Source organism: Falco peregrinus, chromosome 9, assembly GCF_023634155.1.
Source record: "Falco peregrinus isolate bFalPer1 chromosome 9, bFalPer1.pri, whole genome shotgun sequence".
Classification (NCBI taxonomy): domain Eukaryota; kingdom Metazoa; phylum Chordata; class Aves; order Falconiformes; family Falconidae; genus Falco; species Falco peregrinus.
The window spans coordinates 33655782-33673735 of NC_073729.1; the positions used below are offsets into that span (position 1 = coordinate 33655782).

Consider the following 17954-nt stretch of genomic DNA (forward strand, 5'->3'; position numbering starts at 1 on the left):
TTGTACAAAAGTGAAAAGAACATACTAGGGGGAGGGCAGTCCAGGGGTGATTGTAGACAGGACAGACCTACAGGTATCCAGAGGACATGGACTCAAGGAAGCAAGGCAGGGAATGAAGGAGGGAAGTTTGTAGAGGATTATACCAAAAGACTTGTCTGTGAACGTACCAAGCCATAATGGATAGCCGAGGGCTATGCTGGGGACTAACACCAAAAAAAACCAGAAATGGACCGGGCAGCACTGGCTGCCCTGGGCAGAGGGATGAACCAGCTGGTCTGCTGAGGTTCCTGCCAACTCTTTTCTATGGTTATAGGAAAAAAAGAGAGGAAACCATGGGGAATTATCTGGACAAGTTAACACTCTTCAGCTTCCATATCTAAATTCAAACTCTTCTTATCAAGGCTGAGATGCGCACAGGGCAGGGAAGGGCTCAGCTGGCCGTGGTACCACCGGCACTGCCCGGAGAGGAGCCAGAGGGAATGCACTGCGCACAGCCTGCACAGCCCCTGGTGCTGTGGCCAACCAGCCCCAGCCACGAGGACCACCTCTGGGAGATAGCTCAAGGTCTGACTCATTCACATAAACCAACCGACTGCTTCTGGAGGCGGCTGACCTGAGCTGGATCTCAGTGGGATGTCTGGGAGGAAGAGAGCCCATACAGACCCAAGCTGAGTGTCTACAGCAAAGATGCTTATTCAAATGCAAAAACACAAGCAGCACGGTGGCAAGAGGTACACAGCATGCCTCATCCCCAACACGCTGCTGCAGGCACCAAAGCATTTTACGAAGCAAAAGAAAACAGCCCCCTCCCCAGCAAATACAGAGTATTATCCACCTTTCTAGGAACGGGACATCCATCTGCAAAAGAGTAAGCACAAGCATTAGGTTTGCACTCAATCTCACCACCATATGTGAAAACACAAATTGATCGAGAAGGTAGTGGGGGCAGCAAACCAGCGCAGGGCAGCTCAGCTTTCCTTACAGCCATTGCTCATCCACCGCCCCCCCCATCCCCAGCAGCCCGTGCTAACCAGCTTAAAGTAATAAATTCTTTATTCCCCATCATCCGTGGCCCAGAGGTAGGAGACAAAAGCTATTAGCCGAGGGCAGCAGGGTTAAAAAGGCAATTAAGAGGGAATGCCCAGTAACAAATACAATCTCTCCGTCCCCTTCCCAGCCCTGGAGAATTCAGCTCTTACCATTTTCTGGGCGCTGAACATCAGGCTGCGGTACAGCTGTGCAAACTGCCCGTATGTGATATCCCCGTTCCTCTGCTCCACGTCCTGGGGAAAAAAAACAACAAAACACCTGAGGTTTTACAGGGGCCACAAGCAACTCTGCATGGCCCAAGGAGTATCTCCTCTCACCAGGATTCCTGGGTTAAAAAGCAGGAGGAAAAGACCAGAACCTGGCCAGACTTTGCCTCCTACCGCTAGCACATCTCTGCTGGGGCCAGAGGGACCCTGCAGTGCCCAGGACACAGGCACATCCTAAACCGAGTTACGCCACTCCCCAAGCCTACCCACATAAAGGCATCGCAGCGCTGATAAAAGCATTACCGCTTACTTGAATAGCTACGAAAGGATTATTTTAGATTTTTGTTGCAGAGCATCTGAAGCATCTGGAAACTGCAAGACCTGAAGTGCACGCTCTCCTTTGGACACAGCTCTTTGGTCGGGGAGCCCAGTGCTGGTGGAAATGGCTGGTCATCACGGGATGACCCTTCATTCAGGGGTCTGCAGGGATGCTGGCAGAGCCAGCCACCCATCCCTCAGGGGCAGTGGGTTGCAGGACCTGACCTCACTGCCTGTCCTCCTGCACTCTACCCCACCAGCACAAAGCCCGCGACAGGAGACGAGCAATGTGGGGAGTGGGGGAGGCAGGATGGGGTGAAGAGAGGGTGCTGGCCACAAACAGGGCAGGGTGCAGCACCCAGCGGGAGCTGGCACCTCTTCAGTCGCCGCCGTGGGTGGGGGCCCTCCCAGGAAAGGCTGGGAGCCTCTGCAATATGCAAACGTACTGTGGGAGTTCAGCCACCACCGGGTTTTGTTCACAGGCAGGCAACAGACTGCCAAGGGTCCCCAGTGCTAACTGGGAGAGCAGAGGGGTCAGACACTCACCGTGAGTCTCTCCCGCAGGAACCTCATGTTGGGGACCCGGTAGTTGACCTGAGACAGCATGTTCTTCAGATCCTTGGCGGAGATCCTGGCTCGGCAGGGGAAAGAGGGGAAACACGCTCAGGAGGTCTGGGAAGGAGGGCTCTCACCCTGGGACCAGGACACCACATGCACGGAGCAGCCATGCCCAAAGGGGCATCAGCTGTGATGCACAAGGACAGATGTGTGACCCCCGAAGGATGCAGGATTGGGATGAAAGGCAGAACAGAAGAACGTTTTCCACTGAACCCTGCATCCATGCTGCACGTGCGGAGCAGAGAGAGGTGCTGGCATGCCAATGGGAACTGCAGACACCACGCCTGCAAGCTCCTAACACTGCAGGGCAAGCCCCAGCACCCTCAGCCCACTCGAGCCGATGCCACAACAGGCACACAGCACCTGCTGCTTTAGAGGAACAATCAGGAAGAAGCATTTTTCAAGGATCTGTGTCCCAACATGGATGCTGGGTGACCAGATTCCTTCCAAAACCCACTCCCCGGCCTGCAGAAGGAGCTGGAGGAGGGTAGGCTGTGCAAGTGGTTTGGACCCAGCTAATTTTATCCTGAAGAGAGGAAAAAAAGCCATTTTGAGTGTTTAGCCACAGGCACAGCACTGCCACGTCGTGCTCAGCTGCACTCCCCCAGCCACTGCCACACGCACCACTGGCACGGGCAGCCGGCGTGGCTGTCCTCCCCCCAAGGCCATTTGCACCAACGTGCCGGTTCCTGGACCAGGAGAGCTCCGGTGCCAACCCCGAGCAGGACCCCAGGTGGGCAGAGACAGACCTGGGCTGCCCCTGCCTGCTCTGGCGTTGTCCCCCCATGGGGCAACAGCCCTGCAGCGAGGAAGAATGTGGATGCCTCCCATCTGCAACATGTAAGAAGCTGAAAGGTCTGCGTGCAATCATTTTCTGGCAGCTCCTCCCTTAAAAGCAAGTCCTCTGAGTCCGCCCCAGCAATCACAGATGCTGCTTTTGCCCCCCACTGCGTGCGTGGGAGCCCAGGACCCTACAGGATGCTCCTCCGTCCCACAAAGCGTAGGGCAGGGCTGACCCTGGAAGCTTACAGCTTTGGGGTGCAAATATAAGCGTGCCAGGGCAGATGTCCCATGCAGAGGTTTTAACCCAGGCGCACACTGTCACCTGCAGCGATGCGTCTCTTTTGGCTCTTCCCTGAAAACAGGGTGATCTCAAACCACACAGGAGGAGGAGAGAGCCCCAGGGAGAGGGAGAAACTGGCTGGTGTCAGGCGCTGCAGAGACCAGTGGGACACAGAGAGCCCTTGTTTCTGGGCTCGGAGCCACAGGGGACCGGGACGCACGCACGGCCAGAGCAGGACCTGGCCCAGCTCCCATGCGGTGGCCAGGGCCAGCACCCGGCCGAGACTGTACAGGCAGCGTCCTGCCACTCGTTGGCAGGACAGGAAAAAAAAAAAAGCTGACAAATGGCACCAGCCCCCCCTCCCCTCCTGGCTGTGTGAGCTACAGAGCCAGCGACACGCTCTCAGCACAAGCAGCAGCTTTGGTTATCTCCTCCCTGCACCTCCACCTCCCCCAGCAGAAGAGTTATGCCGGGGGCTCAGGGCAAACGTTTTGGGAAGGGGAGCCTGCCCCTTCCCTCCTCCAACACACCCAGCTCCATGGCCACAAGCAGGGTGCTCTGCAGCCCCCAGGGCAGGGGGGTCCCAGCTACGGGGTCCTGGGTGACAGGGAAATTAGGTGATGTGGGGGGGAACGAGCCAGCACATTGGTGTCTCACGAGAGATGCTCTCACACATCAGGGACCACAGCATGCAACAGCTCTCATGGGACTCCTGATGGGACACCCAGAGTATCCAGGCCACCCAGCAGCAATCTCCCCTTGGTGGGAGGCTGAGGCTACAAAAAAGCTCTTGGGAAAAGGGCAGGAGGGGCTGCGGCAGCAGGCAGCAGGCTGGAGACCCGCTGGAGCCAGCGCCTGGCTCTGGTGATGCTGGACTGCTTCACAGGGAGGTGTGGCACCATGGCACTGCTCACCGATGTGATGGCACCAGAGGAAGCGAGAGCAAACCCTGTAAAAGCTGTTACCGACACTTCCCTCTCCGCTTCAGTAGGAGGATGGGGCACGGAAGGATTTTATTTACTGTGTTTTATTAATGAAGTGTTGGCAACCTTGGATAAACAGCTTGGTAGTATTTTGAGACTAGAAAGTAAAAAAGCAAATGAATTACTTCTTCTATGGAAGGTTTTTAAGGTTTCATGACAAACAGGCCAAAGGACAGATCCAGCCCTCTCACAGGGGATGAAAACATTCCCCCCTCCTCCAGCCTGTAACGGCTCCCAGCAACGGGCAGCTCTCCTAGCTAGAGGTGAAACAGTCTCCCCCACAGCAGTTAGGAAAAAAACCCCAACATCCTGTTATCCTCCTCTTTCCACCTAACCTCCCTTGGAAAAACAAATACCCGAAGGCCCAGCAGCCAGTGAAAACAGCCAACATCTGCCGGCGTGCTGGAAGGTACGCACAGGCACCCAGCCGGGAGAAGGCAGAAAGGAAAGGGTTCTGGTGCAGGAGGCTGGGGCGCAGGGTGAGTGCGGGGTCCATGAATGCCAGGAATGATTTCTTCAGCTGCCAGAAACCTGCCCGTTCTGGAAAGGACCAAGGATGATTTGCAAAAGAAGTGGTTTGAAAAAAAAAACCCACAAAGCAACAAAAAACCCCAACTCACTGTTCTCTTTTCAAACCCGTTTCCAGACTGAGAAGTAAAAGCAAAGAGCCCAGCGACACCAAAGTTAACGCTGAAATGCCTCGTAAGGGGAAAGATTTCGTCTGAGAGATGTATGTGCCCCATAACTTCTGCCCCTACTTTGCAGAAAACACATGATGCTTGTAAAATGGGGAGACCCACAGTCTTCCCACATTGCCCCTCTATTGCTGTTTTGCTCCTTTTGCTGCCTGGGCTGGAGCAGCAGCTCTTCCAATTAAGCAGTTTACACTGAAACCTCTCCCCTTGATTGACAGGTAAGGAATATACTCTATTTTGTTACCTTAATTCTAAATGCTAATAGAAAGATGAAATTAAGAAAAACAGAAAGAGAGATGCAACAGGCTGCCTTTCAGCTCTGCTGATCATGCCTTGGGCAGACGAATCTATACATGCGATTTCTTTCGTCCTGTCAGGATGCCATTTTATCAGTTTTACTGTATAACCAGGTGAGAAAAAAGGACCAATTTTTTCCATTTCTCATGCATTCATTACCCAAAAGCCCCACGCAGTCACCCCTGCCTCAGTGCTCTCCATTGCTGAATTACGAAATACTTTGCTCTGTCACCACTGAAAACCAGTACACTGCGTATAAAACCGAAGCCTGGATTTGAAAGGTGTGTAGCATCTGCAACAGATTAAAAGCACCACTCTTTCCCTTTCTGCTTCTGCTAGCTAGGATTTATCCCTACTCCACAAAATCCTTGTGCACCCAGCGGTGCTCTCGCCACACCACGATATAAATCGTTGCAAAAGCCAAAATGTCCAATGCAGTGGGGTTTCCCCCATGCGACACACTCCGGCTCTGCTCCGAGATGCAGACAGGTTGTATTTAACCCCTGGCAGTCCGACAGTGGGGCCATCAGCCTGTCCTGGCTGTCATGGAGCAGCACTCTGCAGCCGGGAGGGAGGGACATGGTAGTGGGGACCAAAGTGGGATGAGGGGAGCTGCTCACTTCTCCTGATAAGTGTGGAGCTGGGATTTTTGCCTGCTGATCCACAGGACTGACCTGTCCGACCACAGTCACCCATCACTCCCCAGCAGCATCCCCCTGGCACAGACAGCCGGGTTTGTGGGTCAAGTTTTTTGGCAGGAGCTTTGCTGCAAGGATGAGAAAGACTCCAGGGCTCGGGGTGAAACGTGGAAATCAATAGCAGTGCGAGATCAAATGTCATCAGCGAGGACCAAGCGGAGGATGCGCTGGAGCACAGGGACCTGCCCGGTGCTCTGCAGCGAGCCCTGCCTGGGCACCGGGCACATACAGGGGGCAGATGGACCACTGCAGCCGGGGGGCACGAGCTGATGTGCAAGTGATGTCCCTGGCACTGCCCTCTCCAGATAGGACTGGAGGAATCCCCCTACCCCAAGGGAGCACATTAACGAGGAAATCAATGCAGAACGGTTAATGGGCTCAGTTAACATCATGGGGGAAAAGCACGTCCCAGGGATGAAAGGAGGCAGATAACAGCACCTCGGGAAGAGAAGACCGGCAGCGGCATACGGCCAGGTAAAGCAGGCTATGGCAGCAGTGGCACAAAACAGAGCATGGTGGAACTCGCCTCCTTGACAGGCAAACGTCCCTTCCCTCATCCCTTCATGAGGGCTCATGACCCAATTCCCCTCCCTTACCTCCTTGTGATGGGTTCAAGCATGACGTTTCACCTGCTAGGACATCACTAAGTACCCACCCAAGAACCACAGCAGTAGTGGCCCTGCTGCAGCCCATCTGCCTAAAAGCCAAGCAGCAGGATGATCCATGGCCTCAAGGACCTCAGCAAAGGAGAATAAAACAAACAGGGTGAAAAGCAGCAAACACAACCCTGTTCAGCCCTGGTGGGGTGGCCAGAGCTGCCTGTTGGCTCTTTGGTGTCACCTTCCTTGGGTGATGCCAGCTGGGGGTGAGGGTGTTTCACAGCTATGGGCTCTCAAGGTGTTACTGGGTCTGAACAGCTGGGAAACAGGTCAGGGAAACAAGACCATTGTTAAACGCTTTTTTAATTCAGCAAAGATCAACCAAGGAAGTACCGGGACTTTGATTTAAAGTTCCTTGGAAATGAAAATTAATAACCTAAAGAACCCAACAAAAAGTCCAAAGCGAAGGCTGAGGTTTCAAGTCAAAGGGAAACCTCCCTGGCCCAAACCCTTCTGAGAACACGCACGTCTGTGCCAGTGAGCGGTTCCTCTCTTCTTACCTGTCTTCCCGGTTGCGATCCAGCGAGTAGAACTGCTTACGGAGCCACCTAAACGGAAAGGCACAAACACCACACGCTTTTGCCCCAGCTCCTTGACAAGAAGCCCGTTCGGTTTGCCGCCGTCTCTGAAGATGCTCAGCACCACGCCACCCACTCCCACAGCCCTTCTTCCCACCAAAGAACTCTGCGCCCCTTCCAGGGTCAACCTGCCCCCTTTAAAACTGTCTCTGCCTGGAAATGGGTCCACAGTTAAGACAAAAACCCAAAAGTCTTCTCTTCTATGTGCCTCTGCACTGAATTGCTACGGATAATACAGGCTGCACACACACAGGAACATCTGCTTTGTCATAAAGCTCCTTTCCCCTGCACACATAAGAGATGGAGCTCTGGCCACAGACGATGCTGTGCACCGGGTCGTGTGATGGAGCCTCGAGCGCAGAGGCAGGAGGGCCAGGTCAGCATTGCTCAGAGAGGGAAGGAGGCGATGTCACTGTGCTCACCTTTTTCTGTCAAAAAAAGGACAGAAAAGGGGAAAAAAACAAACCCAAAGAAGTGCAGAACAAGGACAACTCCCTCACCTTTCGATCTGCAGAGGAGTGGCAGCCCTCAGAGTGTCTGCCACCAGCCAGTTCAGCCCCTTGATCCACATGTTGACCTCATCCTCGGAAGTGGCTGTGGAAAGTGCACAGGAGAAATGGGAGGAAGGGACGCAGAAGCTGCTGACCAACCCAAACTTGTGGACTATCCTCAGCATCTTGTATCCCCTGTTCCTTCCTTCATCCCCTTTCTGATAACAGCTCCCTGCTGTGCAGATGCTCTGGCTGGCTCCTCTCTGTGCCGGGCTCCTGCTCCCCTCCCGTGGGATGTATGTGGCTGGCTGCAGCCCTTGCCCCTGCACGTCATGCTCTCTCCTCCCTTCAGTCCCCGAGAGCTGGGGGTTATCTTCACCCTCAAGCAGTCATGCTCTGGCTGGCCTGGGTGACAGGCCACCATCTGCTTTGGGAAGGTGTGCTAGCTCCTCTGTAACCTCCCTGACAGCAGCTCCATCCTTTCTAAGGGCAGAGGTGCTGTCCCTGTCCCTGTGCCCTGCAGCACTAGCCAGAGGCAGATTTGCCACGGAGGTTAAGGCATCAGCATGACCACCTCCATCACAGCATCACCGCCTCCATCACAGCATCACTGCCTCCGTCAGCACCCATCTACGGGCCCGTCTACAAGCCTGCGCACTGTTAGCAGAAAAAGATTATCGCCCATCAGCTGAGCTGCAGCCCGTCCTCCGCCTGAACAGGAGGAGACTCAATAGCATAAACCTCTTCTCCTTCAGTAGCAAAACATAAGGATGGCTGCTCCAAGTCCGGCTTAAGTCAACCGACAAGTGGCCAAGGAAAGCCGAGACCAACACCGCAGAGGTACCCAGGCTTTGTGAATTACCGTTTGGCACTGGCAGCGTTTTCTCACTCAGAATTGCACAGCAGAAGCGAGCAAGATTTTCCCCTTCACGTGTGGGGCTGGTTACCACGACACAGCTGATGAACACCAACACGCCAAGCTGAGATGAACCACATTTTCCAGCACATATTTGAACTAGGGGCTTTAGTTCACCCAACTTTTGGGTTCACCAGGTGAATTAATTGACTTAACTAGGGCTTGGATGTGTAACCCTTCAGGGACCGGTGTCACCTTCCAAAGACACCTCCTTGGTGTGGCAAGAAGAGCACCTACCCAAGGATATGTTCTAGCTCACCGTGGAAGGATGCATCGGAAGTTTGGGGCCTGTGGTGATGAGGTGCCTGCCCAACCCTCCCCTGGCACAGCCCTGAGGCCACGAGTGCTTTACCTTGCAGGCTGAGGGTCTTCAGCCGGAATTCTGTGCCATAGAGGACAACGAAGCAGTGAGACTGGTCTGGTCGGAAACATGGATCCTCCTGGTACCGGTCAAAATCACGTGAATTTTTTCCTGGACGGATCTCTTTGATTTCACGAATATCCACTAAGAGAAAGGGAAAACAGAAGGGGAGTTCAGGGAATTTCAAACTATTCACAAGAAGATGGAGGAGAAGGAAGGGCGGGCACAGATAAAGAGGTCCTAGCCATCTGAAGAGCTGGATTACCACCCGTGACACGATGGCAGACCCAGGCATGCCTATGGCACCGTGGTACCAGGCTTTGAACAGCAAACTGCGTTTCCCTGGCTATGCTGGAAAGCAAGGATGGGACAGCTGCCCCGGCCCGGGCAGAGAGCTGCCAGACATCCGAGGTCAGTGGGCAGGTGCTGGGGATGGTGTCGTGCAGAGGGAACAAGCCACCATCACAGCAGCCTCCCAGTCCTCCCCTGCCACTGCTGATGGCACAGGCTGAAGAGGCACCCAGAGCTCTAGCACAGCACCACCAGCCTGGTCCTCAGTACAGCCACAGGTGCCCAGGTCCTCCCAGAGCAGTTGGCCACAACTTCTCACCTTCAACAAGCTCTTCAGGAGCCCCAGTTTGCTCCTCAACCTTCCAAAACAGCACAGAGACCCTACCACCTGCACATCTCTCCTGCCGCGTGCACGTGGTTATGCACACACACAAGCCTGCAAGCACAGCCCCACTCTACCGGCTCCCTAGGAAGCCCCCCCAGCCCCTTTACCTCCGTGTCCCCCTGAACATCCGGGTACCCCACCGTGGCAATCCCCAGGCGTGATGAGCAGAGGGCAGCGCCACCGCTACTGTAAGCTCCTTCGCCCTTTAGCTTCACACTCCATGCTTTCCTCTTCCTCCACCCGACACACACCTGCAAACTGCACTTCTTTTTGTCTTTCCAGGCAGCAACATTTTGTAGTGTTTGGTTGTTTTTTTTTTAAAGCAAGCTTTTCTACAGAGGCGAACCCTCTAAGGGCACAGCCTCCCGCCCAGTTAGATGAAATCCTGTTTGCAGCTACCACATCTTACAAACACCATGGATTTAAGATCCGCTTCTCTCCAAATTCAAGTTAGATACTGAAACTTGCATTGATCCTTCTTTTAAACAACTTGATGATGCCCCTGCCTCCTGCCCCGCTCCCCACTTTCATGCTAAATTAGGTATGCATTTTCTGGCATCTCCCCAGCTCCTCTGAGCACCACCAGGATGCCCAGGGCAGTCCTTGCCTTCATATATGCTCCATCTTCACCAAGAAAACTCTGTCCTTCCCTAGCCAAAGAGGGACAAAAAGCTTAGCACCTCTGGGTGATGTTCAGAAGGCCACAGAAGAAAGCACAGCACAAGTATCAACCAAATCCAACCTCTGGAGATCCAGCTGTGGTGGATCTGCCACAGCAGCTCTGGAGCAGATTTGACTGCAGTAACCACCCCACCCCCCATGCTTCCAGGCAGAATCCCCCTCCCCACCTCACTTCCAAACACCTTCCAGAGAGAAAACATTTGAAAAAGCATGAAAACCGCCCAATCTCCAGAGATCATTTGAATTATAGACACCACTAGGGAGGTCTGGTATCAACAACATAAACATATGCAAGGTGCTGGTCAGAACCAGAGCTGAGGGAGGGGGGATAACAGCTCAGGGCTCCCACCTCTCACAGCTTTGTACTATACACGAGTCCCTTGGACTTTATTTTATAAAAACTGGCTTATTTTTGAACCTGTGGCAGCAGCAGAGGGTGTTAGGGCCTGGCTGCACATGTGGGTGGTGAATCCGTCAGTACAGCTCCAGCATCCTGGCAGCTTCAGCTGTGGCTCAGGGAGAAGAGCAGCAGGTAACTCCAACGAGCTACCTCAGAGCTGGCTCCTCTGCAAGGGGCAGCTGCGAGCATGCCAGAGCATTAAATGCTGAGCAAGGAGAAGGAGCTGAAGAGATGCTAGTAAGGGAGCATCTCACAGACTCCCTCCCCAGAGGAAATTCTGGGAAAAGACTCTCATTGCCATAGAACAAAGAGAAAACAACAGCAGCAACAAGAAAGAAAAAAAACCTAAACCAAACCCAAACTCAAGAATCTTTGCTTCCTGGAAAAACAGTTTCTTAAATGCTCGGGGGAATCAAATAACAACATTTCTGAGTCACGTTTCCAAAGTAGATGATGCTTCTGAGCAATGTGGGACGGAGATTACTACAAACCTGGCATGTAATTCATCCCAATTAAACTCCACTTACTGCACTCACTGTGGATCGACTCGTCTTTCATTTCAATTTACTGCAGCTTAAAACTAGACAGAAATGTGACCTGCTCATTACCCACAGCAGCTGCCAACAGCACTGAACTGCATCACGAGAGATGATGCTCGCTCCAGACGAACACCACAGCAAGCCAGACACAGGGCCTGACTTTGGGGAGATGTTTAAAAGATGCTTAAATCCTACATGAGGAATGCGAGATCCTCTTGTGATGCAGTTCAATGCACCCAGTCACCGTGGGTGTGCACGTGGAGATGATGGCAGCCTGCTCATTGCCTGACACGGGACGTATGCAGACTGACCACCGCAATAACCCGCCAAAGCTCCTCAACTCGGGACAAGAGCACAGAAAGACCGAGTTCCTTGGGGCTGCAAAGGGAGGACGGACAAGCCTCCTACCATAAGCAAGGGTGTGACTTCTTAAGGCACCGCCTACCCTTTGGAAATGAGCTGTCTGGAAGTTCAAACATTAGCGTGCCCTGCCGTAACCTGCCCATGTGCTCACATCCTCAGCGACACAGCACGCTGGTTTAGCCCTTACAAACCCATATCACAGCTCAGGTCTTTGCATCCAGGACATGCACATCAGGGCTGAAGACTAATCCTGCCTTTGAAGGATACAGGGCTTGACCAATGCAGTGGGAAAGAACCGGCAGCTGGGTTTTCATGGTAGTTTAGCAGCCAATAACTACTGAGGGAAGGTGCCAAAATATTAATGGCCTTCCCTTGCAGCATGCTGCAAGCGCCTCGTCTCTGCTTCAGGATGCTGCAGTGTCCTATGTCCTGCACTCACCTTTCACTGCACAGAGCACCAGTGGGTTACTAAGTAAGTAGTAAGACAGAGCTATTGTTACAAACTGCATACCTAAAATCCACGCAACGGAGGGAGCCCCGGAGCAAGCAAGGTACTTATCAAAGACAGAAGCACGCAGGGAATTCCTAGGGCGAAGGGCAGCCTCTGCGCCCGGAGGGAGCAGGGTAAAAACCTCCAGCCCACGCATGCTTGCAGCTGCTTGCTCATCTCTCTCATCCTCCCAAACATGCCTGCGTGTGCCGGGGAGAAGGCAGTTCAGGGTTTGGTTTATGCAGCCCTCTCCTTGCCGTGGAGCAGCAGATCAGCCTCTCGAACCCCACTTTCTCTACTGACCTCAAGTACCTCCCTGGCCCCCTTGCAGCGTGGAAGGAAATGACTCTTAGCAGGAAGCGCAGTAAGCACAAATGCCACCATCCCAACCAAGCAAATGCCGAAATGTTGGTTCCCTGCACCAGCCCTGCCTCCATCCCACCGCAGGTCCTCCCTCTGCCAGCGCAGGACCGGGAGCCACCATCCACAGGGGAAGGAGAGACGAAGACATCTTGCTATAGCCCAGGGCTTGCTGGGATTTTCTCTCGCTGACCTTGCTCGTGTCAGCCCCACGAGACGCTGCGGCTCCTGGGGGTGACCCCAGCTTTGCACAGCAGCAGTTGGGGCCCCGCTGCCGCAGGAGCATGCAGCCGAAGGTGCAAAACCTGCCCCGGGTGGGTTCTGCAGCCTGGTCTGAGCGCTGTTCCACCTCAGCTTTGCTACCAGCAGAAAGGCTGCAGGCAAGCTTGCAACCAGCTTGCAAGCCTGCAGGCAACCGAGGCAGAGCCTTACAAGCCCCATCTCCCCCTGCCCTGCCTTGCACTAACTCCTCTCCCCCATACCTGGGTGCCACTCTCCCCATCCTCCTGCCTGTCCCCAGCACCGCCAAGGCCAGGCACATTATTCCAGACAACAAGCCAAACTCCAACCCATAACTATTTCCATCGCAGTGCGCAAGAAAGAGCCCCAAGTCAAACACAGCCACCTCTGCACACCCCTGCCACCCTCCTGCCAGTAACCAGTAAGCCCAGTGCCTGCAGCTATCCTCCCACCGCTGCCTTCCAACCCCCCCCCCCCAAGCCTGCTCCCACCACGGCTGATGATGATCCCACATGCCCAGATCTGCCCACCAGCACTTGCATTTATTTGGAGGCAGAGCCCTGTGGCTTTGCAAACCTGTAGAGAGGGCTGCGGGGGGAGCCCGGACCCCCCCGGGCAGACAGGGGAACCTGGCAGCCAGCCTTGAGCAGGGAGTGGAAATTAATAAAAAAGAGAGAGCAGAGGAGTAGAGGCGAGCTGGAAGCACAGCAGAGGTTCCCCACGAGCGCAATGAAGGGATAACTGCAGAGCCCACACTGGAAGTGACATCCAGTCACCAGCAAGGTCCCCACGTGAGTGGCAGCGTGGGCTCTGTGACAGCAGCCACATGTCCCACCACAGGTTTGCACCTTGGGTCCTTGCTGGGAAAGACCTACCAGGGATGTGGCCAGAGACACCAGATGAGCATCTGGTGGGGCCCCACCACCGTGGGTCATGCGTGCCTGGGCAACAGAAGAAGTGGCAGGTAATCCAGGATGAACCCTCCAAAGATCAGCAGCCTGTCACCAAGGTGAGCCACATCTCCTCCCCAAGCTGCCCTCTCCCAGCGCACGCTGTGGAAGGCAGCGGTCACTGCAGAAGGTAGAAACTGGTCTTCATCCCATGTGGACAGTGGCAAGAGGAAGAAGAAGTTGGTGCCACAGCCATGGCCGGGGTAGAGGGAAGCTCTCTGCTGGAATATCAACCCTGCTGCAGCCTGGCAGGGCTGAGATGTCTCAGCGCAGGGACCAGCAGTAAGCAGGGACGGATGAGCAGCAGATGAGACAGGATGCCTGGAGCGTGCTGGCCATCCTCCAGCCATCCTCCAGCCCTCCCAGGCAGGCGTGCAAGCAGTTGCCAGCAGAGGCTTGGCAGGGAGGCAGCAAAGCCCATCCAGCCCGGAGATGCTCTAAGCCTCTCACATGCTTCCATGTTGCACGCTGAGCTGCACCGTGGCTGTGCCAACAGGTTGTGCCCTTCACAGCCTCCCAAACTTCCCCCCAGCCGACCACCAGCAGAAAGGCTCGGCCCTCCACTTGCCTCCAGCGCTTAAATAAAAGGACACGGTCACACTCCTGGGCAAGGAGCCTTCCCTTCAGCAGGAGCGGGTTACATCAGAAAGAAAAAGCTGACCCCAGATCCACCCTCCACACCGTTTAAGAAAAAAAAAAGCTTAAAAAAATTACCCTTCTGGTTACATGAAAACCAGATCCACCTTTAAAGTAACTTAAAACCAAAACTTCATCCAAGCTTCATTTAACCGCTGATGGATGGAGTGTTGTAACAGGCAAGGATAAGGACACCCTGGAATGGGCTCCGAGGGTTGCAAAATCTCCACCTCCAGAGGATTTTTGGAAAGATATAAAACTGATTAAAGAAAAAAAGGCTGGCAAAAGGAGGGTTTAGCCCAGGTTATCTCCTAGGATGGATTTATCAGGGACAGCCTCCAAGAAAACACCCATTGCTTCAACAAGCATTGCTCAGTGCATGTGTCTCCCTGGGGACAAACGGTGTAGTGACAGCCACATGGTCACTCCCAGCCCAGCTCGACCTCAGCCAGCTGACACAGACTGATCCTACCCGGGGCAGCAGAAAAGCCTCCAGGCTACTTACTCTGGCAAAGAAAAAAAAAAAAGTTGCTTTTATTTAACATTGTGGATCCCACTGAGCACAACCCTGTGGTCATCCCCAGGCTTCCCATCACTGGAAGGGGTGCTGGGCGGTCAGGCCCTCAGAGAAAGGCTGCCAAGGGAGAAAGAATTAAAAAAAAACCTGACAACTCGTGTGTGCATGTGGGCAAAAATAGGAGAAATCCATTATGCAACAGCATGGAGAATAAAGTAGCGCCATCTCCCTCTTAATACTTCAGTGGAAGCCCCCTGGAGTGGCCATTCAGCACTAGATACTGGGAGCTGCAGGAGCTCGGAGGAGGGCTGCAGCCCACCTTCTCCTGCCGGCATTCACCAGCTGCTTTATCCATCTGCAACCAACCTGCCCAGCCCGGGGCTGCTCCACACCGCTCAGCCGCTCACCTTTGCTGACTGCAACCCAACACCGCTCCGCAAAGAAAAAAACGACCAAAAATCCCCCATGATTTCAGGGGAACAGCCGAGTGAGTGCTAAGTGCTTTGCTGGACAGGGGCCAGAGCCTTCAGCACCTTGCAGTCTGCAGCCCCGTCGCCTGCCCACCGCTATTTATGGAGCCCCTTCTGCCTGCAAAACTCTGGCTGAGCCCTGGGTTTGTCCCTGCGTGGACCCATCCCTGCATCCACCGAGGTTTCCTGGAGGAATCGGGCACACGGTCACTACCTGAGCTTGAATTTGGAGGCTGGACTGCAAAATTTCAGGTGGCTGTTACAAAACGCACGTTGCACCCAGAATCAATGCAAAAAGTGGGGTCCTGCACTTAACGTCATCCCCTCTACAAGAGGCAACGCAGTAACCCCAACCAATTAGGAACATATTTCAGAGGGAAAAGCGGTGCATCTCTCATTAATACAGGTTTTCAGAGTGAAAACAGCTCAACCCCACAAGCTCTCCTTAATCGATGAAACTAAAGCAGGCAGTGTAATGGAGAATTAAACATCCCTGCACTGAGAGAGCGATGAGGTTACCGCATCCTCCTGCTGCGCCTGACCTCAGCTGCCGCTCACCGGCTATCAGGTTTGCAGAGAACAATCCCATGCCTTTAACAGATGGTTTATCCAGACAGGACAACAAGAAAGCAGCTGAGGCCTCTAATTTGACCTTACTACTTTTGCAGAGGGCAGGAGGCAGGGCTGAGACATCCATGGAGGCCAACACAAACACTGAACCAGCAGCGCCCTGTGTCCCAGTGAATCCCTCATCCTCTACGAGCTAAAAATGGCCAAGCTGCTCGTCTAGTGAGGCACCAAAACCCCTGTGAAAGGCTCTTTCACCCCCACTACTGTCCCAGGGAGGGGCACAGCCACACTGGTGCTCAGGGGCCTGTTGGGTCCCATTGCTCTGGTTGCTGTAACACGCAGGCGCTTCTGCCTCAGGAAAAGACGTGGGTAAAACAATTTTCCCCTGCAGACTCGGCTCAGTTGCGTCTCAGCAATTTGCTTCATCTCACCTGCTGTCTGCATCAGCAAACAGCAATTTTTGCTGCGAGGCACCGCACTTGGCTATGAAGCAACTGTCGCATTAGCTCTACCCAGCAGCAGCAACATCCACATACAGAGAGCACCCCGGGAGAGAAGATGCTGGGGGAAAAAAGATTGCTCAGTGGGCCGGAGACGGGACAGCAGCGAGCTCCCAGTTAGCCAGGGTGACTGTGACTAGCCTGGATCCCGGCTCAGATCCTGGCTCACCTCTCAACGATCTCGGTCAATCAGCGTGGAGCAGGAGGATTTGGCAGAGAGCTGAAATGCCACCCTGGGAGCCAGCACCCCTGCCCCGGCAGCGCGCCCGGGCAGCCCACGCGGGGCACGCAGGGATGCGCCGGCTGCTCTGTGGGCACCCGTGTTTCCTGCCCGCACCTCCAGCTGCTGCTGCCTCTGCTGCGCCGCTGGGCCACGTGTCCTGTGGCTTCCGAGCTCCAGTTCCCCCCTCTCCCCCTCATCCCCCCCAAATCCTTATCAACTAGAGGAAACTAGAGGAGATGCGCAAGGAGATTAGGAGATGCTATGCTGCTGCATCGCTCTGCGGCTTGGAGGATGTGAGGAACTGCCCTTCCCTCCTCCATCCCACACACCCGTGTTCCGGGCTGGAGCAGGGAGGCACAGGTCCTGCCCAGACATCACCCGGCTCCTACAGGGCGCTGAGACCTCTCCCCAGGCTGACCCACACCCTGCTGCTCCACCAGCTTCACGCAGGTGGCCTTCAAGAGCTCGCAAACACCCTCCCAACGCTACAAACAGAGGCAGCTGTGGGCTGGCAGCTGCCTACCCTGTATCATCAGCACATCTCTCCCGCTTACTCTCAGCTGCAAGAAAATAAAGTAAAAAAAAACAACCCCAAAGCTGATCCCCAAGTGAGCGAAGCAGGATGCTGCTATCTCACAGCTCTGCCCACAGCCCAGCACAGACGGGGGACGTGCAGGCTGGCAGCTCACACTCAGCCTGCCCAGGGACAACTTCATGCTCAGACCCACTTGACCCGAGCCACCTCTCTGCCAGCGCTGCCACCCTGTCCATCACCACCGCTTGGCCCCAGCGTAGCTGAGAGGGTGGTGCTGGACCCACCAGTACCTCTGGTGGGCTGCACAGTCTCGGGCAAAGCACTCCAGCTCCTCCAGCCTCAGCTGCACAGACCCCTTGGTTGTACCCCTGGGGCTGTGGGGACGAGGAGATGTCACCGGGGGCGTGCACAGCCCACAGCACCTGCTATAAACACCACACCGGTACATCCATCCCAAAGCCAGACAAGAAACTGTAACAGCAAATAAAGCAATGAAGCAGAGGTGGGACACCAATCCTGAGTCACGGTCACTTGTTGCAGTCACGGCCCAAGCCCCTGAGGAAGGACCAGGAGGCTCCCCAGTCCCAAAATCCTTCCACACCCCACCAGCAGCCCTGTCTCTGGGCACCTGCAGCCAGCATCCCTCCAACGGGGAGAGGGAGGAAGACAGGCTTGGGAGATGTCTCCTACCCAGTGTCAGCTAACGGCCAGCAGTTAATTAGCAGGGTTATTACTGGGGACAGCTCCACACACCCCCAGAGGGACAGGCTCTCTGCTCTCCCGCTGCTCTCCCCACCTCAGGCTCTTTTGCTGCCAGCAGAGCCCTTGCAGGGCACACAGTGGGGCTTGCTGGATGCAAACAGCCCAGGCT

General features: G+C 54.6%; 1 protein-coding gene across 5 annotated transcripts in view; it reads right to left on the minus strand.

Moving 5' to 3' along the window:
* The window catches only part of PLCG1 (phospholipase C gamma 1), a 48859-nt gene that overhangs the window by 17258 nt on the left and 13647 nt on the right, over window positions 1–17954 (minus strand). For all 5 annotated transcript variants that reach the window (XM_055813729.1, XM_055813730.1, XM_055813728.1 and 2 more), the window contains exons 2-7: window positions 8925–9077; window positions 7666–7759; window positions 7088–7135; window positions 2121–2205; window positions 1200–1283; window positions 836–858 (exon numbers count right to left, since the gene is read on the minus strand). In XM_055813729.1, coding sequence (XP_055669704.1) covers window positions 836–858; window positions 1200–1283; window positions 2121–2205; window positions 7088–7135; window positions 7666–7759; window positions 8925–9077 — 487 coding nt within the window. The remainder of the gene's footprint in view (window positions 1–835; window positions 859–1199; window positions 1284–2120; window positions 2206–7087; window positions 7136–7665; window positions 7760–8924; window positions 9078–17954) is intronic.